General features: G+C 40.3%; 4 protein-coding genes across 4 annotated transcripts; all 4 read right to left on the minus strand.

Annotated features, from left to right (window-relative positions):
• Positions 1-370: 370 nt before the first annotated feature.
• Positions 371-1,351, minus strand: LOC140574694 (trace amine-associated receptor 13c-like). Its single transcript, XM_072694601.1, has one exon. It carries the CDS (start codon positions 1,349-1,351, stop codon positions 371-373), a length of 981 nt encoding a protein of 326 aa, XP_072550702.1.
• Positions 1,352-7,056: 5,705 nt separating this feature from the next.
• LOC140574700 (trace amine-associated receptor 13c-like) lies at positions 7,057-8,031 on the minus strand. The gene has a single exon (XM_072694616.1). It carries the CDS (start codon positions 8,029-8,031, stop codon positions 7,057-7,059), a length of 975 nt encoding a protein of 324 aa, XP_072550717.1.
• A 4,800-nt stretch (positions 8,032-12,831) lies between these two features.
• Positions 12,832-13,818, minus strand: LOC140574706 (trace amine-associated receptor 13c-like). Its single transcript, XM_072694629.1, has one exon. The coding sequence runs from the start codon at positions 13,816-13,818 to the stop codon at positions 12,832-12,834; it is 987 nt and encodes a 328-aa protein (XP_072550730.1).
• Positions 13,819-17,614: 3,796 nt separating this feature from the next.
• On the minus strand, positions 17,615-18,601 carry LOC140574714 (trace amine-associated receptor 13c-like). Its single transcript, XM_072694641.1, has one exon. It carries the CDS (start codon positions 18,599-18,601, stop codon positions 17,615-17,617), a length of 987 nt encoding a protein of 328 aa, XP_072550742.1.
• Between the last annotated feature and the right edge of the window lie 7,279 nt (positions 18,602-25,880).

The raw sequence follows: 25,880 nt of genomic DNA on the forward strand, positions 1-25,880 counted from the left end.
ATAAACGTATATATATAAACATATGTATGTATAAACATGCATACATACATAAATACATATACAAATATTTTAATATAAGACTGTGAGTGTTTACCCTTGACTGTTTACTGCTTACTGCAGGACGGAATTTGCAGTAGCAAAAAAGAATGAACAAACATGAAGGGAGGTTAGAAATAACTGTTTACAGTTACCTTAATCACACTAAATAGTTACATGGGGTTCACACAGGTTTCATTTCAAATGATTCCAGGTGTAGTCTGTTCTGTTCAGTGTTTATTGCTACTTAAAATGAGCTGCCTCCCCATGTTTATTATCCACCCAACCTGAATATGTTATAACATTCCAATTTGGTTTTCACCAACTTCATTCATCAAAGCACTCTCATCAGTGCAGAATCTGTTCTTAATATTTGAAAAGTTAAAATGACTTTAGTACATTTTCTAAACCATGGATAAAATAAAGCATAAATCACTGGATTGATTGTAGAGTTCAGATATAAAAGAACCACTAAATTATGGAATGATATTGTTTCTATGGCACTGCTTATGAAAGTATTAACAAAGTATGGAAATAAACATGCCAGAAACACAGCCACTAAAATGCTGAGCACTTTTGCGGCTTTTCTCTCCGATTTCATTGAGTCTGTCATGTTCTTTGAGCCATGAGCTGCATTGTGTGCATTAAGGTCTCTGATAGCATTGGCATGTTTCTTAGCAATAACGAAAACTAGGACATAAAATATGATTATCATAGAACATGGAATAACAAAAACAAAAACAAGATCAACCAGAGACCAGATCTCATGTAACACAACAAGGCACTGTTCAGGACACATTACCAGACTGACAGAATTTCCATTAAAGTAAAGAAGTGCAGAGTTATAAGACAGTAGCACAAACCAGTTACATAAAATCACAATGCAAACTTTGCCAACAGATACTTTTTCCATGTAGAGAAAAGGGTTAGAGATGGCAAAGTATCGATCAACAGCAATAAGAGCCACATTATATATCGAAATGCTTGTGACAAAAAAGGAGATTAGAACAAAAAACACACAGATTACTGGCCCAAAAATCCAGCAGGATTCAGTCAACCGACTTAAGTGAAATGGCATCACAAAGACTCCCACCAGGAAGTCTGACACAGCCAGGGAGAGGATAAGCATGTTAGTTGGTGTGTGGAGCTGCTTGAAGTGACAAACAGAGATGATGATCAGCAGGTTTCCACACACAGTTAGGAGAACAGCAGCAGCAGCACACACACACATAAACACATACAGAGCAGATACAGATCTCTCTGGACAGGAAAACTGTAGGCATTGATCAGTTAGGTTAACCTCCATTAAGTTCATGAATGCTGCATTTAGATTGTGTTCAAATAAATAACTTCCTAGCTACTGGTAACAGTTCAGCTTCATGGTGAAAAGAACTGTAGACTGAGCAGACCAAAGTTCTATTATTTATAATGAACAGAACATGCTCACACCCACTTGATACATATGTAATTGACTTGAGAGAGAAAAAAAAACAGCTCACAGAACAAGGAAACCACATCAGCTTTGTTCAAACCTTCATTGAAGATTGACTTACACTGTGTTTGGACATGTACATACACTTAGCATTCACATTAATGTGTGTTTTAATTATTGAGGGGTTTTCTAAAATCCAAATATATAAAAATATTAAAATATGGTCAAATATGCACAGATCAGCCATATGATTAATACCATTTCTATGTTTCTAAACTCATTGTCTATTCTCAGCTCCACCCACTACAAAGGATCACTTTGTAGTTCTATAATTATGGACTGTAGTCAATCTGATTCTCTGCATACTTTGTTGGCCTCCTTTAACCCTGTTCAGGACCTTGTTCAATGGTCAGGACCCCACAGGTCCACCACAGAGCAGATATTATTTGGGTGGTGGACAGGGCCAGTTGTAGCCTAAATATATAGCCTAGGCCTATGTAGCCAGGAACTGTATTACAGAGGCTCCACTAATAATAAATCAGTAAGTCAGTATATATTTTTTTAATCAGATCAATCTTAGCAGGGTCTACCATTTTGTACAAAAGAGTTTGTTTCAATGCTGCACCTAATTAGGCCTGCCTACATCATCCAAAAATTCTTTGCATAACTGTAGTGGATGGAAACACTGCAAATTACGCATTTGTTTCCCTGCATAGATTGTAAGATCCCGGCCTTGGACTTGGGTTGGGACCACAGATTACCATCTCTGGGCTCAGATTCTTTATTCATTTTCCGTTTAGTTTTTATGTCTGACTTACAAAATACTTACAAAATATCATTACTGAATTACGTACAATAAAAGTATATTTAAATATTTTGTTGATGACAAGTAAAAGGCTGTGCGCTATAGAGTTCGCAAAGCAATGAATCGGGTAAAGCAGTGTTATGGAAGAAAATTAGAGTCACATTTCCAGTGGAGTGGATCTAGAACTGTGGACGCAGTGGACGATATCAGATTGCAAAATCCCACCTTTTGGATTGGTGAGAGCAGACATGTCTCTGGCAAATTAACTTCTATGAAGTCTGTTAAATTCCAGTGGCAGAGGAAGCAAAGCGGCTCCAGATGTCACTGAGCCACCACAATGCTTCACTGTAGGCAGGATGTTTTTTTCAGGGTATGCTTCATTCTTCCTGCTCCAGACATACCACTAATCCAGGTTTGTTTCATCACTCCACAGAACAGATTACCAAAACTTCTGTGGTTTATTTATATGGTTTTGAGCAGACTGGAGACTTTTCTTGTAGAAGTGACACTACCCTCCACAAATACTTAATATGTCCCTTTTACTAAGTAGAGAATTGTTGCTTTTACACAAAACTCTCCAAATGGCAACTGTACAGGAGAAGGCGCATCAGCTGTTATACTTAATTTATTTCTTTATGTCTTAAAGAACTGAGACCACCATTTCTTGTTTATTACCTATATATTTACTCAATAGATGAAAAGATGAAATTGGTTGGGTAAACTACGTGATAAGTCATATTCTATGCATGTGGTTTCTGCACAAAATTCAACTCCCATTTCCCCAACCCAGAACAGCCCAGGCTAAATTGCAGCAACATTTTTAATGGTTAGACAGTATTAACGTAGTTCAAGACTAGTTTTCATCCATGGCAAACCAGCCTTATGTTCTGTAAAGTTTGAAGTTTTTAATATTACTCTTGATATTATTTTATTAATCAGCAAACATTTATGAGTACAGAATCTGTATTGAATATTTGAAGAGTTAAAATGACTTTGGAACACTTTCTGAACCAGGGGTAAAATAAAGCATAAATCACCGGATTTATTGAAGAATTAAGATATAAAAGAATCAATAAATAATCCACTAATTGTGTCCCATTTCCTATTAACTTGTTTCATATTATAGACTTGAGCAATCTACAGAGAGAAGTAACAGTTTTCCTCAATCCAGTTCACCATTACTCAGTTGTATACACTGAGTAGCTATAGTACATTACAATACAGTACTATTTGTCTATGATTGTACTGGTCTCCCTTGCTTTGGAAAGATTTATGTTTCCATGCTGTGTAAAACATGATTCTTACAAAAACATGGTTCAGTGGCTCAGTGGTTAGTGTGCTGGAACACTAATTAACAGGTTTGTGAATTAGAGCCAGCGGTTCTAGCGCACTTACATGATAAGTCACTAGCTGAGAGGACTCCTATTGTGTTCCCTCCTCAGCCAGTGACTGAATCTGCCACATACAACTCTCAGCGATGAATGTAAGCGTAACCTTGGTTGCCACTGTTGAGCTCAATTGGTGCTGCAGCAGATCTGACCCTGCACTGTTATCCTGGCTTTCTTAGCTGGGATATGAGAAGGGAATAATTTTATTGTGTTGTACAATGTATATGTGCGTATATATAGTACACCCCTGATGAATACATGTTAGAAACTGACTTGTAACATTACATTTTGGTGGACCACCTTTTCCTGGGTAGTACTAGTTTGTCTTACACGGTAAGTGTGGCACAGGATCCTTGGAAATTACTATGTGACATGTAGACTCCCACTTGGCCTCTATATGGCTATCCAACACTTCTTCACAGGATAGTGAGCAGTTACATTTTGGTGGGATGACAAGGGTTCCGCTGTTATTGGCACTGCACATTTACATGAAAAGTGTTTTGAATGGCATCCTCCTTGAAATATTCTGCCTTTTCCAGCAAAACTGTACAGAGCTTAGTCACCAGCCTCTGGCCACCAATGAAGGGTTGCCTACTCAATGTATTTGCCACCACATTTGTTACCAGGATACTGGATACTAACTTACCAGTCCGACTCTGCTCACATGTGTCAAGTTTGGGCATTCATTAGGATGTAGGTTAACAGATTGGTTAACAGATTTCTGTCCAGGCAGTGAAGGTATGCCCCCTTCAACCAGTCACTGAACCTTTTACAGACCACTAAAGAGCCAGAAACTCCAAGCAATGCATGAACGAGGGCCTTATTAGCAATGGCAATTGGTTGTGCCTTGTGTCTTTCATCATGAAGGACCTGAGATAGCACAGCATCCTAACCTCAATTGATCGTTTGATTGGATGGTTTGGGTGCTGTGCTATCTCAGGTACTTTTTATGCACTTGGGACTTTGGTGGCTCAACAAGGCATTCCCCTCAGAAACTACCATGGTCGCCCAACCCAATAGTCGACAGGGCTTTCTTTGTCTATAGACAGTGTGGAAAAGAAATTGGCAAGTGGCAAACATAAGAAAGGGCTGTCACTAAAGTAATGTTTCAGCTCATAGATTTTCTCAGAACTCACAACAGTGCCAACCTTACCTTCTACCTTCACCATGTTCTTAGCCATACCAAATAGTTGACTCAGAATTGTGTTTGCTCTTTCTGTATCAGGACAACTGCTTTTCTGTAAATACAACTCCATAACATCAATCCACTCCTGGACATTGTACTTGTTACTCCTGTCTCCTCTGAGCATAGGTGGCTCTTTGATATCTGAACTATTAGGCTCATTTTGGAAAGGTCAAGTGAAGTGTTGGGATTTTCTGTTCCCCATGTTTTGGGTGATGCTAAGGAGGTACGAGTAACTGGGCTTTGACTGGCTACTATTTGACTTCCAATGGTCCTAACATTCCCTATAAATTTACACAACTGCTGTGTAACACTATCACTAATATCAGCAGGGGTTGGACACGTGGGTCTCATCAACTCATTAAATCAGTTTTTTGATGTATGCTTAATTTTTTCTCCTCCAGACATACCACTGATCCACAGGGCAAAACGTTTCCAGTTTTGTTTTGCTCCAAAGAACAGAATCCCAAATCGTCTGTGGAGTTCAGGCATAGAGACTTTCAGTGTGTAGTATATGCTATACTGTGCAAACTGAAACCTCGGTGCCTTTTTGACCAACTGCCTCCTCAGGAATATAATGGCAGATGGTAATAGCTTCCTCTTTCTGCCATGTCCAGGCTGAGTTGTCAATGTTTGTTTAACTCTGAACTTGCAAACTATGCTTCTAGCTGGGTCTATAGGAACATTCAGTGCCTTTGCTAACTTTGGTATAATTTTTTGTTTGTGCAAGGCCATTTTTAATAGGCAATCAAATGTCACAGTCAACAAACCCCTAGCCATTCCAGGTATTTGATATGTTTCTGAAGCCTCTGAAGCATACATGATGCAACTAATGAAGCCCTTGATTAGTTGCATTAGGTGTGCTTGAGACAACACCTTATTTGCAAATATGTGCTCTTCTGTGGGATACTATTCAGGTGGTTGAATAAATCTGAAACTGCCCTAGTCATTAAAAGTGGCATTTTCAGATGAACCACTTTTTTGTTGTTGTTGAGCTAAAAGGCTGTAACATAGTTGAGCTTAAATTGTTCTTGTTTTATTGGTTTATTGCTAACAACTGAAAGTTTAGCAAACATTTGTCAATAATCCTAATTTGCAATGAGGGTTGAATAATTTTGATTGCAGCTGTATTGATGGATTTTTTTCTGGATGTTTTCTATGATTTTCCAACTTAGCTTAGTTAGCTTACTTTTTGTGACAAAATGTTGTTTCTTGTAGGCCAGAGACTAGTTTGCCTGTGTGGTTCTATATACAGATGCTTTGTCTTTTGTGTTGCTTTGAGGCCCTGAGGGATTTTCATATTGTAAACTATATAGTTGTATAAGGGTAGAATTACTTAACGAATTACTCTAAGAAGCGCCGTAGTTCTTGTTCTGTGTGTTTCTTTTGCCATAAACATACAGCCTTTTTCATCCATCCTAGTTTATGCATCCCAGGAAAGAAATTACATATACACTACCCATGACAAATACTGAATATGTACTTGTAGTAAGTAGAATATTGTTGCTTTCACACAAAACTTTCCAAATGGCAACTGTACAGGAGAAGATACTTTCTGTATAAATAGATTGTATTCTGATTAGTAATTCTGAAAAGTAATGTTAGAGCATTTCTATGGGTGCCTCATTTAGTTTGACACAATATAAATAAATGACTGCTAAATTCAAACTCAAATAAATTCAACATAAATGTAAAAAATTCAAATAAATGTAACACTAGGGGCATTTCTGAATCTGAATAACATCACTGTTTATTTAGAGTTACTGGTAGTTTATGTTGCCCCTCCCATACATGGCAGCTTGTAGGTGCTCCTGGCAACTTCATATGTAGTAGATAAAGCCCCAATGTGAAACCATATTTAACATTATGAACATCAAAATAGATTTAAGTATATTCCCTGATCATGATAAAAGGCTGATAAAAGGGATGATATAAACACATCAGGTGTTAAACTAAATTTTGCCTTATGCCTTTATTAAAGAAGAAAAATCAAGACCAACATTTCTTGTTCATTAGCTATATATTTACTCAATAATAAAATGACAGCTTTTATAATAAATAATGTAAACTACATTATTTATCTAGGTACAAGGTAACAAGGTCTGTTAGTTCCTGGGAGTGATAAAGTTTCTGCACAAAATAGATTTAATTGACTTTAGTTCTTTAAAGTTTTGTGGCAATTCTTGATAACATTCAACACTACTACTACTAATCAGCGGACATTTATGAGTACAGAATCTGTATTGAATATTTGAAGAGTTAAAATGACTTTGGAACACTTTCTGAACCAGGGGTAAAATAAAGCATAAATCACCGGATTTATTGAAGAATTAAGATATAAAAGAATTATAAAATATTCTACTAATGTTGTGCCACTTCCTATTAAAACATAAACAAAGTATGGAAATAAACATGCCAGAAACACAGCCACTAAAATGCTGAGCACTTTTGCTGCTTTTCTCTCTGATTTCATCGAATCCATCGTGTTCTTTGAAGTTTGAGGCCTAGTTTGAGTATTAAGGTCTCTGATAGCGGTGGCATGTTTCTTAGCAATAAAAAAAACTAGAACATAAAATAGGATTATCAGAGAACATGGAATAACAAAAACAAATAGAAGGTCAACCAAAGACCAGATGTCATTTATCACAAAAAGACACTGTTCAGGACACATTATCAGACCTGTAGATGTTCCATTAAAGTAAAGAAGTGAAGTGTTGTAAGACATTAATACAAACCAGTTACACAAGACCACAATGCAAGCTGTGTTTACAGACACTGTTTCTGTATAAAGAAATGGATTTGAAATGGCAAAATAGCGATCAACAGCAATAAGAGCAACATTATATATTGATGTGCTGGTGCTGCAAAAGGAAATAAAAATGTAAAATGTACACATAGCTGATCCAAAAATCCAACATGATTCAGTCAGCCGACTTAACTGAAATGGGAGCACGAATACTCCAACCAGAAAGTCTGACACAGCCAGGGAGAGGATAAGCATGTTAGTTGGTGTGTGGAGCTGCTTGAAGTGACAAACAGAGATAATGACAAGCAGGTTTCCACACACTGTCAACAGAACAACAGCAGCTGCACACACATAAAGAAACACATACACAGCAGATACAGATCTGTCTGGACAGGACAACTGTAAGCAGTGATCAGTTTGGTTAACCTCTGTAAGATTCATGGATCCAGCATTTAAATTGTGCCCCAAAAACACTTTAACATCTGGTTTCTTCCACAAGTAAAAGTCCAGCTCATAGCAAAAGGAACTGCAGGCGGAGTAGACCAAAGCTCTGGTATTTATACTGGATGGAACCTGTTAACACCCACTTGTTTCATATTATGTAATTGACTTGTGCAATCCACAGAGAGAAGTAACAGTTCTCCTCAATCCAGTGCACCATTACTCAGTTGCATACATTAACACATCTGAGTGGCTTTAGTATACATATTGAGTAGCTATAGCATATTACACTGCAGTCCCTTTTTTCTATGACTGTACTGGACTTGATTTATGCTTCCCTGCTGTATAAAATATGACTTCTAAATAAACATTGTCAGGGGCAGTGATTAGTGTGCTGGGTCATTGATTCTCAGGTTTGTGGGTTCAATACCTGGATTGAACAGTTGGGCCCCTGAGGAGAGCACTTACATTATAATTGTAAATGTCTATAAAATATTTTTTTGTCAGCTTAATTTCTTATAGCTAACTTTTTGTCCTAAAATGCAAAATAAATAATTTTAATATATTCATTTGTACTTTTTCTGCTGTTTGGTTAAGGAAAATGTTTTTAAATAAGTGCAGTGAATGTGTCTCAAGATATAGTGATATAAAGAAGTATCTGGAAGGTTCAGTCACTGACAAACACTTCTTGGGATTATTCACCACGGCAAAAACATTGTTTTGGATCAAACTTCGACCACTACCTTCTGAGTCCATTCTGGCCAGCGCTACCTGGCATTTCTTCGCCAAGGTACGGTCACTGGTGAACAAGTTGGACGAACAAAAGATCTGGATCCTCACACAGAGGTGGCTCAAATAGGTTCACCGAAGCCCAGTAGGAATTCAACAGTTACCCAACCTGGAGCCTCTGTTTGCTGTAGATGGTTCTGAGGTAAATTACTGGTGAATTACGGAGTTTGCACTACAGGCACTGGCTTGAGAAAGCAAAAGTCTTTACCCGCACCAGGACATCAGGAAATGGTGCTTCAGTGGGGCAATGCTTTCTCCCAGGCAGCACACCCAGGGGCCACAAGCAACTCCATTGATTATATAAAATGTCACTGAAACATTACAATGTATTTTAATGCATAAAATACTGCATCTAGCCTATAAAAATATGTTATTAAGTTAGCCTTTATTTCAAACATATACACACATGGACAAAATTGTTGGTACCTGTCATGACTGGCTAGGTCTGACTATGAGGGTGAACACTCGCAGGGATGGTATGATGCAAGAGTATTTATTAAACAACACAAAAAGGGATAAACTCAAGAAAAAGCATTAAAGTACAGGGCCAAAGGAAAAACCAAACACAACCGTGACAACTCAATGTGGGCAAAACAAAACACACACCTGAGGCTGGTGGGACTCCAGAAGCTAGGGTAGGGCTACGGAAGTGAACGGGGTTAGGAACGATAACCAAAACCAACAGGCAGTGCCTGGGGAAACACAGGAAAACTAAAGACCTACGCAGACCTGACAGTACCCCTCGGTTAGTGAAAGAAAAACCCACAATGGTCACAGAAATAACTTGAATCTGACAAAGTAATAATAAATAAAAATTCTATGAAAATGAACAAATGAAAATCCGCCATTGATTTTGAACCATGCTTTAACAGAATTATTTTAAAAAGTAAACTCATTAAAAAGGCCTGGACAAAAATTATGGTAGCCCTGAAAATAATGTGACCAATGGGACATGATAAATCAAGGTGTGTCCACTAATTAGCATCATGGGTGTCTACAATCTTGTAATCAGTCAGTGGGCCTATATATATAGGGCTACAGGTAGTCACTGTGCTGCTTGGTGACGTGTGTACCACACTCCACACTCAACATGGACCAGAGGAAGCGAAGGAAAGAGTTGTTTCAGGAGATTAGAAAAAAATTATAGACAAGCATGTTAAAGGTAAAGGTTATAAGACAATCTCCAAGCAGCTTGATGTTCATGTGACTACAGTTGCACATATTATTCAGAAATTTAAATCAAAGAGACTGATAATATGAATGATAACAAAAGAGCCCAGAGATTAAAGATGAACTTCAAGCTCAAGGAACATCAGTGTCAGATTGCACCATCTGTTGTTGTTTGAGCCAAAATGGACTTCATGGGAGACGACCGAGGACACCATTGTTGAAAACAAATCATAAAAAAGACAGACTGGAATTTGCCAAACTACATGTTGACAATCCCCAAAGCTTCTGGGAGAATGTCCTATGGACAGATGAGACAAAAATGGAACTTCAAGGCACATCAGCTCTATGTTCACAGACCGAAAAATGAAGCATATCAGGAAAAGAACACTGTCCCTACTGTGATACATGGAGGAGGCTCTGTTATGTTCTGGGGCTGCTTTGCTGCATCTGGCACAGGGTGTCTTGAATCTGTGCAGGGTACAATGAAATCTATCAAGGGATTCTAGAGAGAAATGTGCTGCCCAGTGTCAGAAAGCTTGGTCTCAGTCGCAGGTCATGGGTCTTGCAACAGGATAATGACCCAAAACACCCAGCAAAAAACACCCAGGAATGGCTAAGAGGAAAATATTAGACTATTCTGAAGTGGCCTTCTATGAACCCTGAACTAAATCTTATAGAGCATCTTTGGAAGGAGCTGAAACATGCACCCTTCAAACCTGAGACAACTGGAGCAGTTTGCTCATGAGGAGTGAGCCAAAATACCTGCTGAGAGGTGCAGAAGTCTCATTGACAGTTACAGGAATCGTTTGATTGCAGTGATGCCTCAAAAGGTGGTGCAACAAAATATTAAGTTAGGGTACCATCATTTCGGTTTTAAAATAATTCTGTTGAAGCATGGTTGAAAAGTGATGTCTGACTTTCAATGGTTAATTTTGATAGCATTTTTATTTATTATTACTTTTGTCAAGTTATTTCTGTGACCATTGTGGTTTTTTCTTTCATTAACTGAGGGGTACCAACAATTTTGTCCATGTGTGTATCTCCCATTTAACAGGAACAACCAAGAAACCACTGCTGTTCTTTCACAGACCCTGGCACAGGTCAGTTTACCACTCTTCTTGTCATCCATAAGGACTTCCTCAGGACTCATGACACAACCATGGAACAAGATAGCTGATAAATGAAATTTACATTTCTCTCATTTACAAGTGGGTCTCTCAACATACAAGTGGTTTTCTGACATGTATCCAAATCAAGAGAATACATCAAGATGTCATTAAATGTAATCTATAACATTCCCTATTGAAGTTTGTCTCGAAACACATAATTTATGAACTGGAATACTGATGGTGTGTTGTGTAACCCAAGTGGCATGACCAAGTACTCATATAATAACTCATATAAAACCCTGTCCTAAAGCCCCTTGCACATATTCCTCCATAGCCTGTTTCTCAGCTTGGATCCGAGGGTAAAATGTAGATTTAGGCGGAATCGCCCCCTCTCGACCAGATCAGTGGTACACACTAGCTTACTAAACACATCAATTAAATCATTATACTCTAACTAGCACACTGACGTTAAGACATTCAGTGGTGGTTGTGGATGGTACGGCTATGGTGGGGAATGACAAACAGTTCTCCAGACAACATTTTGACCAGGAGACCAATTCTCTGTCAGACCAGGAAAAAAGAGTCATGTTTCCTTAGCCAGGGCAAACCATAAGATGACAGAATATTTTGAGGTTATTAAAAAACAGATCTCCTGAGTGAAGAGCACTAACACTCATACTGACAGGGTTTGTTAAATGACAGCAGACAGCTTCAATGGTTCCTCAAAAGTTAAATTGGGATTTGAAGTTGCGTAACCAACTTGGAGTGGATGAAGTTGCCCTCAGCTCAAGAGTTAATCATAGCTGAAAACATAGAAATAGACTTAAGGCAGTTAAGGGTCACAGACAAGAAGAACGACTTTGATACCAATGTGGAAATACTCACCACATTAGGACTCCATGTGTCCGACAGTCACGCAGGATGTGGCAAGCAACACCACAATATATGCACTCTATATATACTCACAGATAAAAACAAAAGGGTCTCAGATCTGTTGTGGTAAGAACGATTAAATTCATTTAAAAAAATGCTAATTTATGATTTCAAATACAGGACAATTTGTTGTAGGTGATTCTTTTTAGAACCTCCCTTTTAGATGCATCTTTGCTTATTAAAATTTGTAACTGATATAATGATTTGTTAACGGTCTTTCACATAATTTCTAGCTAGCTTCTAGCTAGTTAGCTACTTTCATGTCTTTCTTTGGTGAAAGTCTGATTAATATCTGCTAAAAGTCTGTGTTTAGTTCAAAAGTCAAAGGGTCTGATTCTTGTTTTGTTCTAAATCTTAGGCAAAGCAATGAGGATCACTACTTATCATCATTCTACACAAACTACATTTACCTTGCTAAATAACCTACACATATGGAAATAAACATAAACACCAAGAATAGCATAATCACTAGTAATCTTATAATAAAAATTTCAATTTCAGTAGACTCCACTATATTCTTAACATCTCTTTAATTGTTAGATGTCACACATTATGTCGTGAATTAAGTAGACATCTTTAAAGAAAGCAAATAAGTCAGAAACTAGACCATGTATAAAAACTGCAAAGTAGGTAAAGGTTTGCATCAGATACATGTCTATGAGAATTTAAACTTATACTAATTTATTGTTGGTACATCATTTTAATAAAATAAATTCTTAGGTAAACAAAAATGCAGTGTACATGTACAAATGTTTATCCAATATTTCCTGAAGTCAAAATTAAAGACCTATTTAAGGAATTAAATAACCTTTATTAATGAAGAATCTCTTTTGAATATCTGAAGTGTTAACACCAGCTTGACACACTTCCTAAACCACGGGTAAAACAAAGCATAAATAACTGGATTAATGGCAGAATTTAAATAAACAAGGATCAACACTTTCTGAAATGATTCTACTTCAACTTCAATGACCTTGCCTAATGAACTGTAAAGAGAGTATGGAAATAAACAAGCCAAAAACACAGACACTACTAGTCCAAGTACTTTTGCAGCTTTTCTCTCAGATTTCATTGAGATATCACTCTGTGATGTCTGGGTCCTTGTGTTAACATGAAGCTCTCTGATAGCAGTGGCGTGTTTCCTTACAAGAACAAAAACTAAACTATACAGTATGATTATTACAGAACATGGGATACCAAAAATAAGTATATTATCAACCAGAGACCAAATCTCATCCAAAACAAGAAAGCAGTCTCCAGGACACATTACTAAACATTTAAAATTTCTACTAAAATAGTGAGCAACTAAATTATAAAAAAACATTACACACCAATCACATAAAACAGCAATGCACATTGTGCTCACAGATACAGTTTTAGTGTACAGAAATGGATTAGAGAGTGCCAAATACCGATCAACTGCAATCAGAGCGACATTATGTATTGATGTGCTTGTAAGAAAATAGGAGGTTAATATAAAACATATACAAAAATCTCTATTAAAAATCCAACATGATTCAATTGTCCATATTAATGATATAGGGATCACAAGAGCCCCAACCAGAATGTCTGATACTGCTAGAGAGAGGATGAGCATGTTAGTTGGAGTGTGGAGCTGCTTGAAGTGACAAACAGAGATGATGATCAGCAGGTTTCCACACACTGTTAGCAGAACTACAGCAGCTGTTGATACATACAGTAACACATACACAGCAATAGAAACAGATCTCTCTGGACAGGAAAATTGCTGACAGTAATCAGTTTGGTTAACCTCTGTATGATTCATGAATCCAGCAGTTAAAGTGTACTAAATGAAATAATTTAAATCAAAGAATTCCTCTAAAAAAATAGTAAGCACAATGAGTAGGTTCAGTGTAGTCCATCTCACTGAACAAAGGAAATGAGGCTGAACAATCAGCAGCTCTGACATTTATATGGTTCAAAGGCAGTGCATGTCAATTTGTTGGCATTACAACTTGATATATGTAAAATAATGGGTGGAGCATGTGGAAGATCTACCCAGTTTATTTGCTGGAAAAATATGTCTAATGTTTGTTGTTTGTTATGCAGTCATTATGAAAATTCATAGTGTTACAAGCTTATTTACAATACATTTCCCCCTGTTAGTTTTCATGGTTAAGGAACATTAGCAGTCTAACATTACAACATATCTATAAAATTTTCTGTGGATTTCTTTTAGGTTACATTTGTCAATCCAGCACCCAGACCTTGTGGCCATGTGCTTCAGCATCATGCCACTGCCAAGCCCCTCCAATCTTCTCCCATTTTAAATGTCTATATTTCTGACATTTGAGTAAACCAGACAAGTATGAAGGAGACCCATACAAGTGCCATGGATTTTTGCTCCAGTGTGACATTTATTTATTTTCCAGTGTGACATAATTCCCCAACCAGTTTGGATCAGGCTATGATAACTTTTGTTATATCCCATCTGACTGGGAAGTATTCAGGAAGTATTCAGCTAGCAGAATGCTACTAAGCTACTCCCCCATAGAGATAGTGACTGTGCTAATTAAATAGAAATGATAAAAAAAAACACATTACCTAAAGCATGCATTTACCCTCTGACACAGGAAGGAGAGAGAGCTATGGATACCTAGAACAGTGGCTCTAGAACAAGATTTCATTAGACCCTCCTCTTTTCCCATCGCCTCAAGTTTCTTCTTTGTTAGTCCTTTGTTTGTCCTTACACACTTCCCCTAGTGCTAGTAGCCTTGGAACAGCTAAAGGGGACTCTAACTTCTCACTAAGCTCGATCTGCCCAGCTCATATAATTTAATGAGAATTAAAGCGGGAGATGAATGGACAGCATTTTTGACCACTAGGGGGCACTACAAGTATTTGGTAATGTATATCACGAGTATTTCTATAGTGCCCTCTGTTTTCCAGGCTTATATAAATGAATTACTTAGAGACATGTTGGGTATATTTGCTATTGCCTATTTAGACGATATTCTAATTTACTCACCCACCTTTAAAGCACACAGAGAACATGTCCAGACTGTACTGTGCCGTCTCTTAGATAACCTTTTCGTGAAATAGATATATAACCAGTGCTCAGCCTGGCTCTGCCTGCCAGGTCGCGGTGGCCTTGCCTTTCCCAGGGGGCTTGCCACATTGGGGGAGAATGGGGGCATCGCCACTTATGGGTGGGGTCCGGTGACCTGATAGGAGGTGAGGCTTCAGAGGCATATATGACACAGGGTTTTGAGTGGCTGTTTTATTGCGTACATGATGTGGGGTTTTGACTGACTTTTATTTTGCCACCTGATGACACCCCAGTTTTGCGTTTCAATGTTTTTTTTTCTTGTAATTAGACAGCCCTCAAAATAACATTATGGCCCAAGAAAAGACAAAGAAAAGAGCTTCCCCCACATGCTTATTACATCTTTTTGGTTGGGATTTCCTGGACCTGCTATAGGCCTCTGGAGCAGCTGGAGGAGCAGCATGATGTCTGGTGATCAGCTTCTCAGCAAGAATCACAGCAGCGAACCCTGCGTCTGGGTTGATGCCCCTGCTACACAACTGAAGACACTTCTTTTTCTGCTGTGTTTTTCCAGCTGCCCCAGTGCGTAAAGAGGAGCAACATTGCTGACAGCACCCACAGGGTACTTCGGCACAGATGTGGAAGTGGATCTGTCAGCTGCAGCAAGATGCCCACCATGGTGTTGACACCAACATCATGGATCCCTACAAGACCCTCAATGCCGGGCTCCTGTCCTACCTGCCTGCTTTCTGTGCAGGGCCACTGCCCTCCTCCACTCTGCCTTCTCTCGGGTCTTTGCTGAGTGCGTCAGAGTCATGGAAAAATTCTTTCCTGTCTTGAACACAATTGCCAGCATCTCTTTTTTTATTTGCGCATAGCGCTGTTCAGCTTCAGTCAATGCATACAATGCATATGCAACTGGCTTGTTGTCTTGCAGTAGGACAGCCCCAAGTCCATTTTTAAGCATTAACTTACCCTATAGGTAGCTTTACATCATAGTATCTGAGCAAAGGAGCTTCAGTGAGCATTGTTTTCAATTTATTGTATGCATCATCTGATGCTCATCTTCCCACTGCCATGCAACATCACTGAAAAGACCACGTAATGGCTCAGTGTGTTGTGACACGTTTGAAATTTATTTTATACCTCCACATCTGGTGTTGGCATTTCTTTCACAGCTTCAATCTTGCTCTGATCTTCAAACATCTTTTGTGTATATATGACCCAGATATTTGATTTCCTCCTGCCTACCTTACACTTTCCTATTTCAGTTTGAAATTCTTGACTCTTGCTCTATCTAGTACTTGTCTCAATCTGCAGTTATGCTGTTTTTTAGTCTCACCCCAAATCAAAAGATCATCTATATATGTTTTAGCGCCTCTAATTCCTTCCAACAGCTGTCTACCTGTCCTGTGATATACTTCTGGAGCCAAATCCAGGTTTAGCTATCATCTGTGCTCTTTATTTTAACAGCGCTGCCCAGTGACTTCCACATAAATTACATCTAAATCAGGATTCAAACAAATCATGACATCCAGGAGACGAACCCCAAGGCCACACCAGGAAACACAGTATGGGAGCTAAGGGGGTAGGACTGTGGTGGTAAGGGACCTTTGGCCTGCCCACGGTGCCACGCTACACCACTATTCAACTGTGGCCATTCAGTCTAATGAGCCCAGGTGAGCAGTAGAAAAGGGCCTGCTTATTCATACACAGAAAGGACAAATGCAGTGAGCACAAGGACTGAGCTGCCAAAGACTACAAGTAAATCCTACACATGTGTTAAGACTGTTAGAGCCCCGGTTGGGCCATTATGTTTTGTTCTGTTTCATTTGGGTGTGGTGGAGGGTGAATGAAATAAAGGTTGATGAGTCAATTGAGCCCTGTGTTGGTGTCTCTCAGCTTCACTGTCAGGTCACGGTGGCCAGGCCCCTTTTCCTAGGGGCTCACTACAATATATAAATAGTTTTGCCTCCTCTGGATTTTAAATAAAGAAATTATGAAAATGTTCATGTTAATCACAATTAGATTGCTTCTTTTCAAATTCATTGAGGAGGTATACAGAGGCAACATTACAAAAATTTTTAATACTGGACTGGATATAATACTTATTTAACATTTTAATGCTAAATGCAAATAATGCTAAATTAAAAGTAATTTTTGTAATTGCATTTCTTGTTCTAAAGGTTTACCAATGTAGAATCTATTCCTAATATTTGTTCATAACCTAATATGGTTCTTATGGTCTTTTATAACCGTGCCATGTAAAACACATGTGTTTTTCAATAATAAAAAATAAAAACATACACTATGCTTATGCCACCATTGGACACGTTACTGAACATAAATGTGATTTGAAGTACTGCATTACTCAATTATTTCATTATGATCTGTGGCATTACAAAAGGCAGCCTTGTTTTATTTGCTTGTTTATAACAATATAGCAAACAATATGTAGAAACATATAATATAATAAAATGTATTGATATATTTGGCATTAGTATTTTAATCTGCATGCCTCAAAAACAGAATGCTACGTGAAGAAATACAAAAAACAATTTATATATTTTATCCATTACATAACTTTTATCAATGAAGAATTTCTTTTGAATATCTGAAGTGTTAACACCAGTTTGACACACTTTCTAAACCATGGGTAAAATAACGCATAAATAACTGGATTAATTGTGGAATTTAAATAAACAAGAATCAGTACTTTCTGAAATGATTCTACTTTAACTTCAGTTGCTTTGCCTAAAAGACTGTAAATAAAATATGGAAATATACAAGCCAAAAATACACACACTACTATTCCAAGCGCTTTTGCTGCTTTTCTCTCAGATTTCATCGACTCTAATGTATTCTTAGATGTCTGAGTCCTAGCATGAACATGAAGCTCTCTGATAGCAGTGGCATGTTTTCGTACAAGAACAAAAACTAGACCATACAGAATGATTATAACTGAACATGGAAAAACAAAAATAAACAGAAGGTCAACCAGAGACCAGATCTCATCCAAAACTAGGAAACAGTCTCCTGGACACATTACTAGATTTTTAAAGTTTCTATTAAAATAATGAACACCTAAGTTATAAGTGAACAATACACACCAATCACATAAGACCACAATGCATATTGTGCTAACAGAGACTGTTTTAGTGTATAGAAATGGATTAGAGAGAGCCAAATACCGATCAACTGCAATAAGAGCGACATTATATATAGATGTGCTTGTAAGAAAATAGGAGGTTAATATAAAACATATACAAAACTCTCTGTTAAAAATCCAACATGATTCAACTGTCCATATTAATGATATTGGGATCACAAGAGCCCCAACCAGGAAGTCTGATACAGCCAGAGAGAGGATGAGCATGTTAGTTGGAGTATGGAGCTGCTTGAAATGGCAAACAGAGATGATGATCAGCAGGTTTCCACACACTGTCAACAGAACAACAGCAGCTGCACAGATATAAAGCAACACATACACAGCAGATATAGATCTCTCCAGACAGGAAAACTGCAGACAGTAAATAGTTTGGTTAACCTCTGTGTGATTCATGAATTCAGCAGTTGAAGTGTACTGAAAGAAATTATTAAAATCACAGAATCCCTCCTGCTGTACTCTATTAAGTACAGCGAGCAAGTTCAGGATAGTCCATCTACTTGAACAAAATTGATGGTGAAGAGCTGCTGACATAATGACATTTATATAGTTCAGAGGTGGTGCATGTTCATTTGTTTGGACTACAGCTTGTAGGTGGAGCTTTGAAAAGATCTAGCCAATTATTTGCTGAACAAACAGTTAGGGTTACATAATGTTACACCAGCTACCACACTGGACCAGAGGATTTTTTTTTCATTCTCACTAAAAAGTTTAACTGACTCTGTTTAGCCATGTTTTTGTTGCATGCGAGTTTAATCAGTGTGATAGAAAGCAAACAACTGTTTATTAAGCTAAATGTTAGTAGCAAGATCTTCATTTGACATTAATTTTCTTTACATAATATGAACCAGAATAAAATTATGTTTTATAACATTATACAATTCTAAAAGATGTAATTATAAAAATAATAGGTACAGTGTTTGTGTGTGACAGTGATGCTATATTACAATAAGGATGTAAATCATAGTATATTGGGTATCATTTACAATATGTTCAGTGAGCTTCATTATTTTAATAATTTTAAAGTGAAGAAGTACATATGTACCCATAACCATGTAACCATCTGTAAGGGGTAGCTCTAGGGCAAGGCCTCCGCCTGCCACGAGGGGGAGGCCCCGAGTCACACTAGCCAGTAATTAAGGCCAACTCACAACACCTGGGAAAAGGCTATATAAGCACACAGATCCATTTACCCCACTGCTGGATCTTTGACTCTGGTTGAGTGAATGTGTCAGCCATATTCCCGAGTTGAAGGCTGAGTGGGTGTCACTCTCCTTCGTGTGTTTCTCCCGTGTTTGTTTCCCTCTGTCAGAACCCCAAGTTTTCCCTTCAAGTTCCCTGTGTCTGTGTGTGTGTGTGTGTTTGTGTGCGCGTGTTAGTACACCTACACCTGTTTAGTAGAGGAAGGCAGGAATGTCTGCCTTCCCTGTGACTTCAGTTCTCTTGTTTCTTTTGGGAGATCCTTTTGTCTTTGGTTTTAATTTTCCTCAAGCTTTTCGAGGTAGCCAGCATTCTCCCCTGGCATCCTTTGTTAGTTTTCTCACCTTCCCCCCCGCATTAGACACGTGATTTGCTTTGTTTACATCCATTATAAAACCCACTCATTTTTAAGTTTCGTTCATTGGCCACTTTTATAACTGCTGGAAGCTGGCCCTGCCACTGGTCCCCTTGAGGGAGCCCATGCCCATAGCAGCTATAGACGATCGGCCACTGGAGCCTTGGGTGGTGTCCCACCAAACCCACCCTCTTATGCTGCGAGTCGGTCCTCACACCAAGCAGATAGTGTTTTTAATTATCAGCGCTCCTGACTTGTGGTTGGATCTGGGTTTCCCCTGGCTTCAGCAGCATAACTCAGTTATGGTCTGTCTTGGTCTGTCTTGGCAAGGGGGTCAGCTTGTCAGTCCTCCTGCCTCAAGGCCCCTAGGGCTACTGTGGGTACCAACACCATTCCTGAATGTTTTGACTCCTCGCAAGTACAAAAAGAGTACTGGGACATTCGGGAGATGTTTAGCAGGACCACTACCCATTGCTCCTCATAACCTCAGCCTTTGAGGCACTGCAGCAGGCCTCCATCTTCAATAAGCTGGACCTGCACAGTGCCTACAACTTGGTCAGGGTCAAAGAGGGTGATGAGTGGAAGACAGCGTTCATCACCCCAGGTACATGTGGACAGGTACATGTTCATCTATTTAGATGATATTCTTATCTATAGTAGGTCCGTCACCCACGTCCGCCGGGTTCTCCAGTTGCTCCTGGAGAACCACCTGTTCGTGAAATTGGAGAAATCCATTTCCATGCGCAGACAATCTCCTTTCTGGGCTTTGTTGTGTCCCACAGCACCCTGTGCATGGACCCGGCCAAAATCAAGGGCGTTGAAAACTGGCCGCATCCAACCTCTTTGCGCCTAGTCCAACCCTTCCTGGGTTTCGCCAATTACTTCCAGCGGTTTGTGAGGAATTTTGGCTCCGTGGCAGCCCCTTTGACCGCCTTGATGAGAAAAACATCAGGGAGGTTCGTCTGGTCCACAGAAGCCCAGGAGGCATTCGACACGCTAAGGCACCTGTTGACCACGGCCCCGGTTCTCCAATTGCCTGACCCAGAACTTCCGCTCCTTGTAGAGGTGGATGCCTCTGAGGTAGGCGTGGGTGCTGTCCTCTCCCAGCGGTCTGGCCCTGGCCAGAAGCTGCACCCCTGTGCCTACTTCTCCCACCACCTCACCCCTGCGGAACGGAACTACGATGTGGGTGACCTTGAACTACTGGCAGTAAAGCTGGAGCTAGAGGAGTGGAGACACTGGCTTAAGGGAGCAAAACATCCCTTTCTGGTCTGAACAGACCACAAGAACTTGGCCTACATCCAGCCGGCCAAGCGTCTTAATCCGCACCAGGCCAGGTGGGGATTGTTCTTTACTCTGTTTGATTTCATATTGTCATTCCGACCAGGTTTAAAGAATGCCAAGCCTGATTCTCTATCTCGCCAGTGAAAACCCCCTCCTCTATCGAACACACCCACAACCATAGTCCCCAACACCCATATCGTGGCCATCCAATGGGGATTGGGGAACGCAGTCAAGCGCGCTCAGCTTATTGAGGCTTTATGTACCCGGGCCTGTAAGGAATGGGTGCTTCAGTGGCGCCATGTGTTCTCCCAGGCAGCCCACTGGTCTACTACTTCCGTTGGCCGTTCCCTCATGTCCTTGGTCCCACCTTTCCTTGACTTTATCACGGGGTTGCGTTGCCCCCGGTCACGTGGCAAAACTGTGATTCTAGTCATTGTGATATGCTCATGCCCGCAAGTCTCTCCTGTCTGCGGCAACGGGTTTGGCTCCTCGTTACATTGGGCCGTTCAAGAGCCTTCAGTGGGTCAATCCTGTTGCCTACCACCTTGCCCATCCCCCTTCGTTGCGCATTACCCCACCTTCCATATGTCCCGCCTCAAGCCAGTCTTGTGTCCTGTGGGTCCCACCAATGCACCGTGCCCGCGTACAGTTGGTGGGGTGGTGTCCCACCAAACCCACCCTCTCACGCTGCGAGTCAGTCCTTACACTGAGCAGATGGTGTTTTTCATAATCAGCACTCCTGACTTGCGGTTGGATCTGGGTTTCCTTTGGCTCCAGTGGCATAACCCCCATGTGGACTGGCTATCCTGGTCTGTCTTGGCATGGAGACCAGTCTGTTGGTCCTCCTGCCTCAAGGCCCCTAGGGTTTCTGTGGGTACTGACACTATTCCTGAAGGTCTTGACTCCTCATGGGTAGCAAAAGAGTACTGAGACCTTCAGGAGGTGTTTAGTAAATGGCAGGCCCAATTGCTACCCCCCACAGACCCTCTGACATCGCCATTGACCTCCTCCCAGGCACTACCCACCCTAGGGCTAGACTGTTTTCTTTGTCAGCACCAGAAAGTTCATCCAGCCATCCACTTCCCCAGCTGGGGCCGGCTTCTTCTTTGTGGGGAAAAAGGATAAGGGGTTGATACCCTGTACTGACTACAGAGGCCACAATAAAAAAACTGTTGTGGTTCGTCTTTCTCCGGAGGAGAACTTCGTTTATTTTTCGTCTTTCAGTTGTAACAATGAAACATTTTATTCCAATCAAAAGTACAGTGTGGAGAGAGTCTGCCAATTCTGGATGCCCCTTTTCTCTCTTTCTCCGACATAGGAATGCCTTGACTTTTTATACCCCATTACACGTCAGATGCTGTTGGACTGTTCCAATATGCAGGATGTTTGCATTTCATCCATAAGGAACACTCATTAGCCCCCACCTTTACATACGTGGTCCACATACTACAGACACATCTGGACCACCTTAACATCTCAGTTACATACACCCAAAAGTATGTTCCACCTAAACAACATCTTATGTTCGTTCAGTTCATGTACAGGTTCTCACATTTGGTCAGGAAACGGAGCCCACTCTCCTTTCCAAATCTACCCCATGGGCCTCACCATATCATTCCTCAACTCCATACCATTCCTTCAGGCCTATGAACATCTGCATAGCCAATAAATACACCACATAACCATCAAGGACGGAGTTACCCCTCATGACCTTTGAGGCACTGCAGCAGGCCTCCATCTTCACCAAGCTGGACCTGCGCAGTGCCTTCAACTTGGTAAGGGTCAAATAGGGTGATCAGTGGAAGACAGCGTTCATCACCTCGTCTTGGCTCTATGAGAAATTTTGGCTCCGTGGCAGCCCCTTTGCCCACTTTGACAAGGAAGACATCAGGGAGGTTCATCTGGTCCATGGAAGCCCAGGAAGCCTTCGACACCCTAAGGTACCTGTTTACCACAGCCCCAGTTCTCCAGTTGCCTGACCCGGAACTTCCATTCATTGTGGAGGTGGACACCTCTGAGGTAGATGTGGGTGCAGTCCTCTCCAAACGGTTTGGCCCCAGCCAGAGGCTGCACCCCTGTGCCTACTTCTCTCACCACCTCACCCCTGCTGAATGGAATTACAAAGTGGGTGACTGTGAATTACTGGTGGCTACAGGAGTGGAAACACTTACTTGAGGGAACAAAACATTCCTTTCTGGCCTGGTTGTACCATAAGAATTTGTCCTACATCCAGCAAGCCAAACATCTTAATCCGCGTCAGGCCAGGTGGGGATTGTTCCTCTCTTGGTTTGATTTTGTATTGTTGTTCCAACTGGGCTCGAAGAACAGCAAGCCTGATGCTCTCTCTCGCCAGTGGGCCTCCTCTATCGAACACGGCCACAACCATAGTCCCCGGACCCCGATTGTGGTGCCTATTCAATGGCGACTAGAGGATGCGGTCAAACGGTGCTCACCTCACTGAACCTGATCTAGGTGGTACCCCTGGATTGACTTTACATACCCGGGCCTGTAAGGGAATGGGTGCTTCAGTGGGGCCGTGTGTCCTCCCAGGCTGCACACCCAGGCACTACACACACACTCAAGATTCTGCAACAGTGATTCTGGTGACCCCGCATGGAGGGAGAAGTGTGTGTCTTTTATTTTTAGTTTTCATTTTCCTCAGGGTTTCGAGGTGGCTTTGTTTGTTTTCTTACCTTTTCACGTTAGACATGGTATTTGTTTCCTTTCTACCCGTTTTCAAACCCACTTCTCCGAAGTAGCCGCGCAGGATCTCATACTGCTCATGAACTAGGTTGGCATGGCCTGTGAGATCCTCACTCACCAGGGAACACCCATTACGTCTCATCTTATGGCTGATCACTGTAAACACCTCCAGATCCAACACCTCAGACATCAGTGTATCATCCTCAAACAAAGTGCCTTGTGGAGCACTTTAATCAAACCCAAAAGCACATACTAAGTAAGCTAGTGCTCCCTGGGATGGGGACTTGCTCTTCCCTCACATCTACCAGGCTGAGGGTATGCATCATCCATAGGATATGCTGCCCTCTGGCAGCCAGGATGCAGGAAATAGAATGGTAGTTACAAATATAATTGTGGTTCAATGCATGCTGGATTACTGATAGAGTGTTCTATCTCTCAGATGACCCAGAAGTACCGCAAGAATTTTCTAAGACCACATCCTTTGAGGGTGAACAGTGTCAAGTGTGACTTTGTTGTGACTTTTGTTGATGTAAAATACTTAATCCATACAAACACAGCATAAATAGCCCTATCCAGGTGTAGCAAGTCAATGAGTGGAATACAGTCATCATTTTATTGGGCTATTAAAAATACCAAGGTATGCCCACATCTGTTATGTGGCACAAAACAATCAAATCAAAAGAATGACTTCTAATTCAGACAAAATCACCAGGATAGAAAATGTTCCAATGCTGCTCTGGGGACATTAGTGTGTATACAGAAGCCATTGTGGGTTTCATTGGGAAACTGGTGGATGATGTGGTCCCAAAAATCCACTGTCAGGGCATTTCCCAACCAGAAGCAATGGATTGATAAAACCATCTGCGACACTCTAAACACTTGCACTGCTTCCTCAGGCGCATGAGCTGAACAACTTCTATGCACGCTTCAAGGCTCCAGCGATGCTAACAGGGCTAGAAATGCTAATGGTGCGGCCAGTGGCCGAGAGAGCAAACACATATGAGAACAGCCCATGTTCATTGTTAGGTAGAGAGACATGGAAAACGTTCAAGAGAGTGAATACCAGAAAGGCATCAGACAATAGAGCCCTCAAAGCCTGTGCCTGGTACTTGAAAACATCTTTAATATCTCCCTTGCTTTGGACATTCCAACATGCTTAAAACAGTCCATCATAGTCTCTGTACCAAAGAATCCCCAGCCAGCCAGCCTAAATGACTATTGTTGACAAACAGTACTGAGTGCTATGTCTGCATTGTTTGGTCCTGTATGTCTACTGTCTGTTGTCTTGTATTGTTATTGCATTGTCTTGTATGTTTGCACTTTACGTATTTATACTGTATTGTTTCTGTTCCATGTTGTACCATGACCTTGGAGGAATGTAATTTCACTCCACCGTGTGACTGAGACTGATTTACATACAATCTGCATAAAGGTATTATTGCTTAAACAAAGTCTGTATTGGTTAAGGTTTTGGTCACCAGTTAGCACCGGTTTTGAGGAAGAGGTGAGAAACTTCACCAAATGGTGTAAAGATAACTTCTTGGTTGTTAATGCAAATAAAACAAAAGAAATAGTTATAGATTTTAGACACCATAAAAGTGAGATGTCTATTAGCATTATTAATGACACACCATTTGAGAGACAGTCATTATAAATACCTAGATATTGAAATTGATGACCAACTTAAAATTGAGATATGCACTACGTCTAAGGTTAAAAAATTACAGCAGCGGATCTTTTTATGCAAGCTTAACTTTTTTTAGGTGGACTGTATTATTTTAGAATTGTTTTATGAAACAGTCCTATAGAGCATATTGTCCTAGTCTGCATATTTGGGAATATGCACAAACAAGACCACAAGAAATTGCAGTGTCTGGTAAATACAGCGAGCAATATTATTGGATGCAGTCAGACGTCGGTCACTCAGCTTTGGTCAAATCTTATTGTGAACAAAGCTGAGCAGATACTTAAGGTTCCTATCCATCCCTTATATAGCAGGTTTCAACTCAGCAACTTTGGCAACAGTAGGTTGCTGCAAAGGTCAGTTAAAATAAAAAGGTTTAGTGTTTCATTTGAACCATCTGCTAGTGGCAGTGGTGGCTCAGCGGTTAGAGCGCCGGGATATCGATAACA

The sequence above is a fragment of the Salminus brasiliensis genome, chromosome 1 (assembly GCF_030463535.1).
Source record: "Salminus brasiliensis chromosome 1, fSalBra1.hap2, whole genome shotgun sequence".
NCBI classification, from domain to species: domain Eukaryota; kingdom Metazoa; phylum Chordata; class Actinopteri; order Characiformes; family Bryconidae; genus Salminus; species Salminus brasiliensis.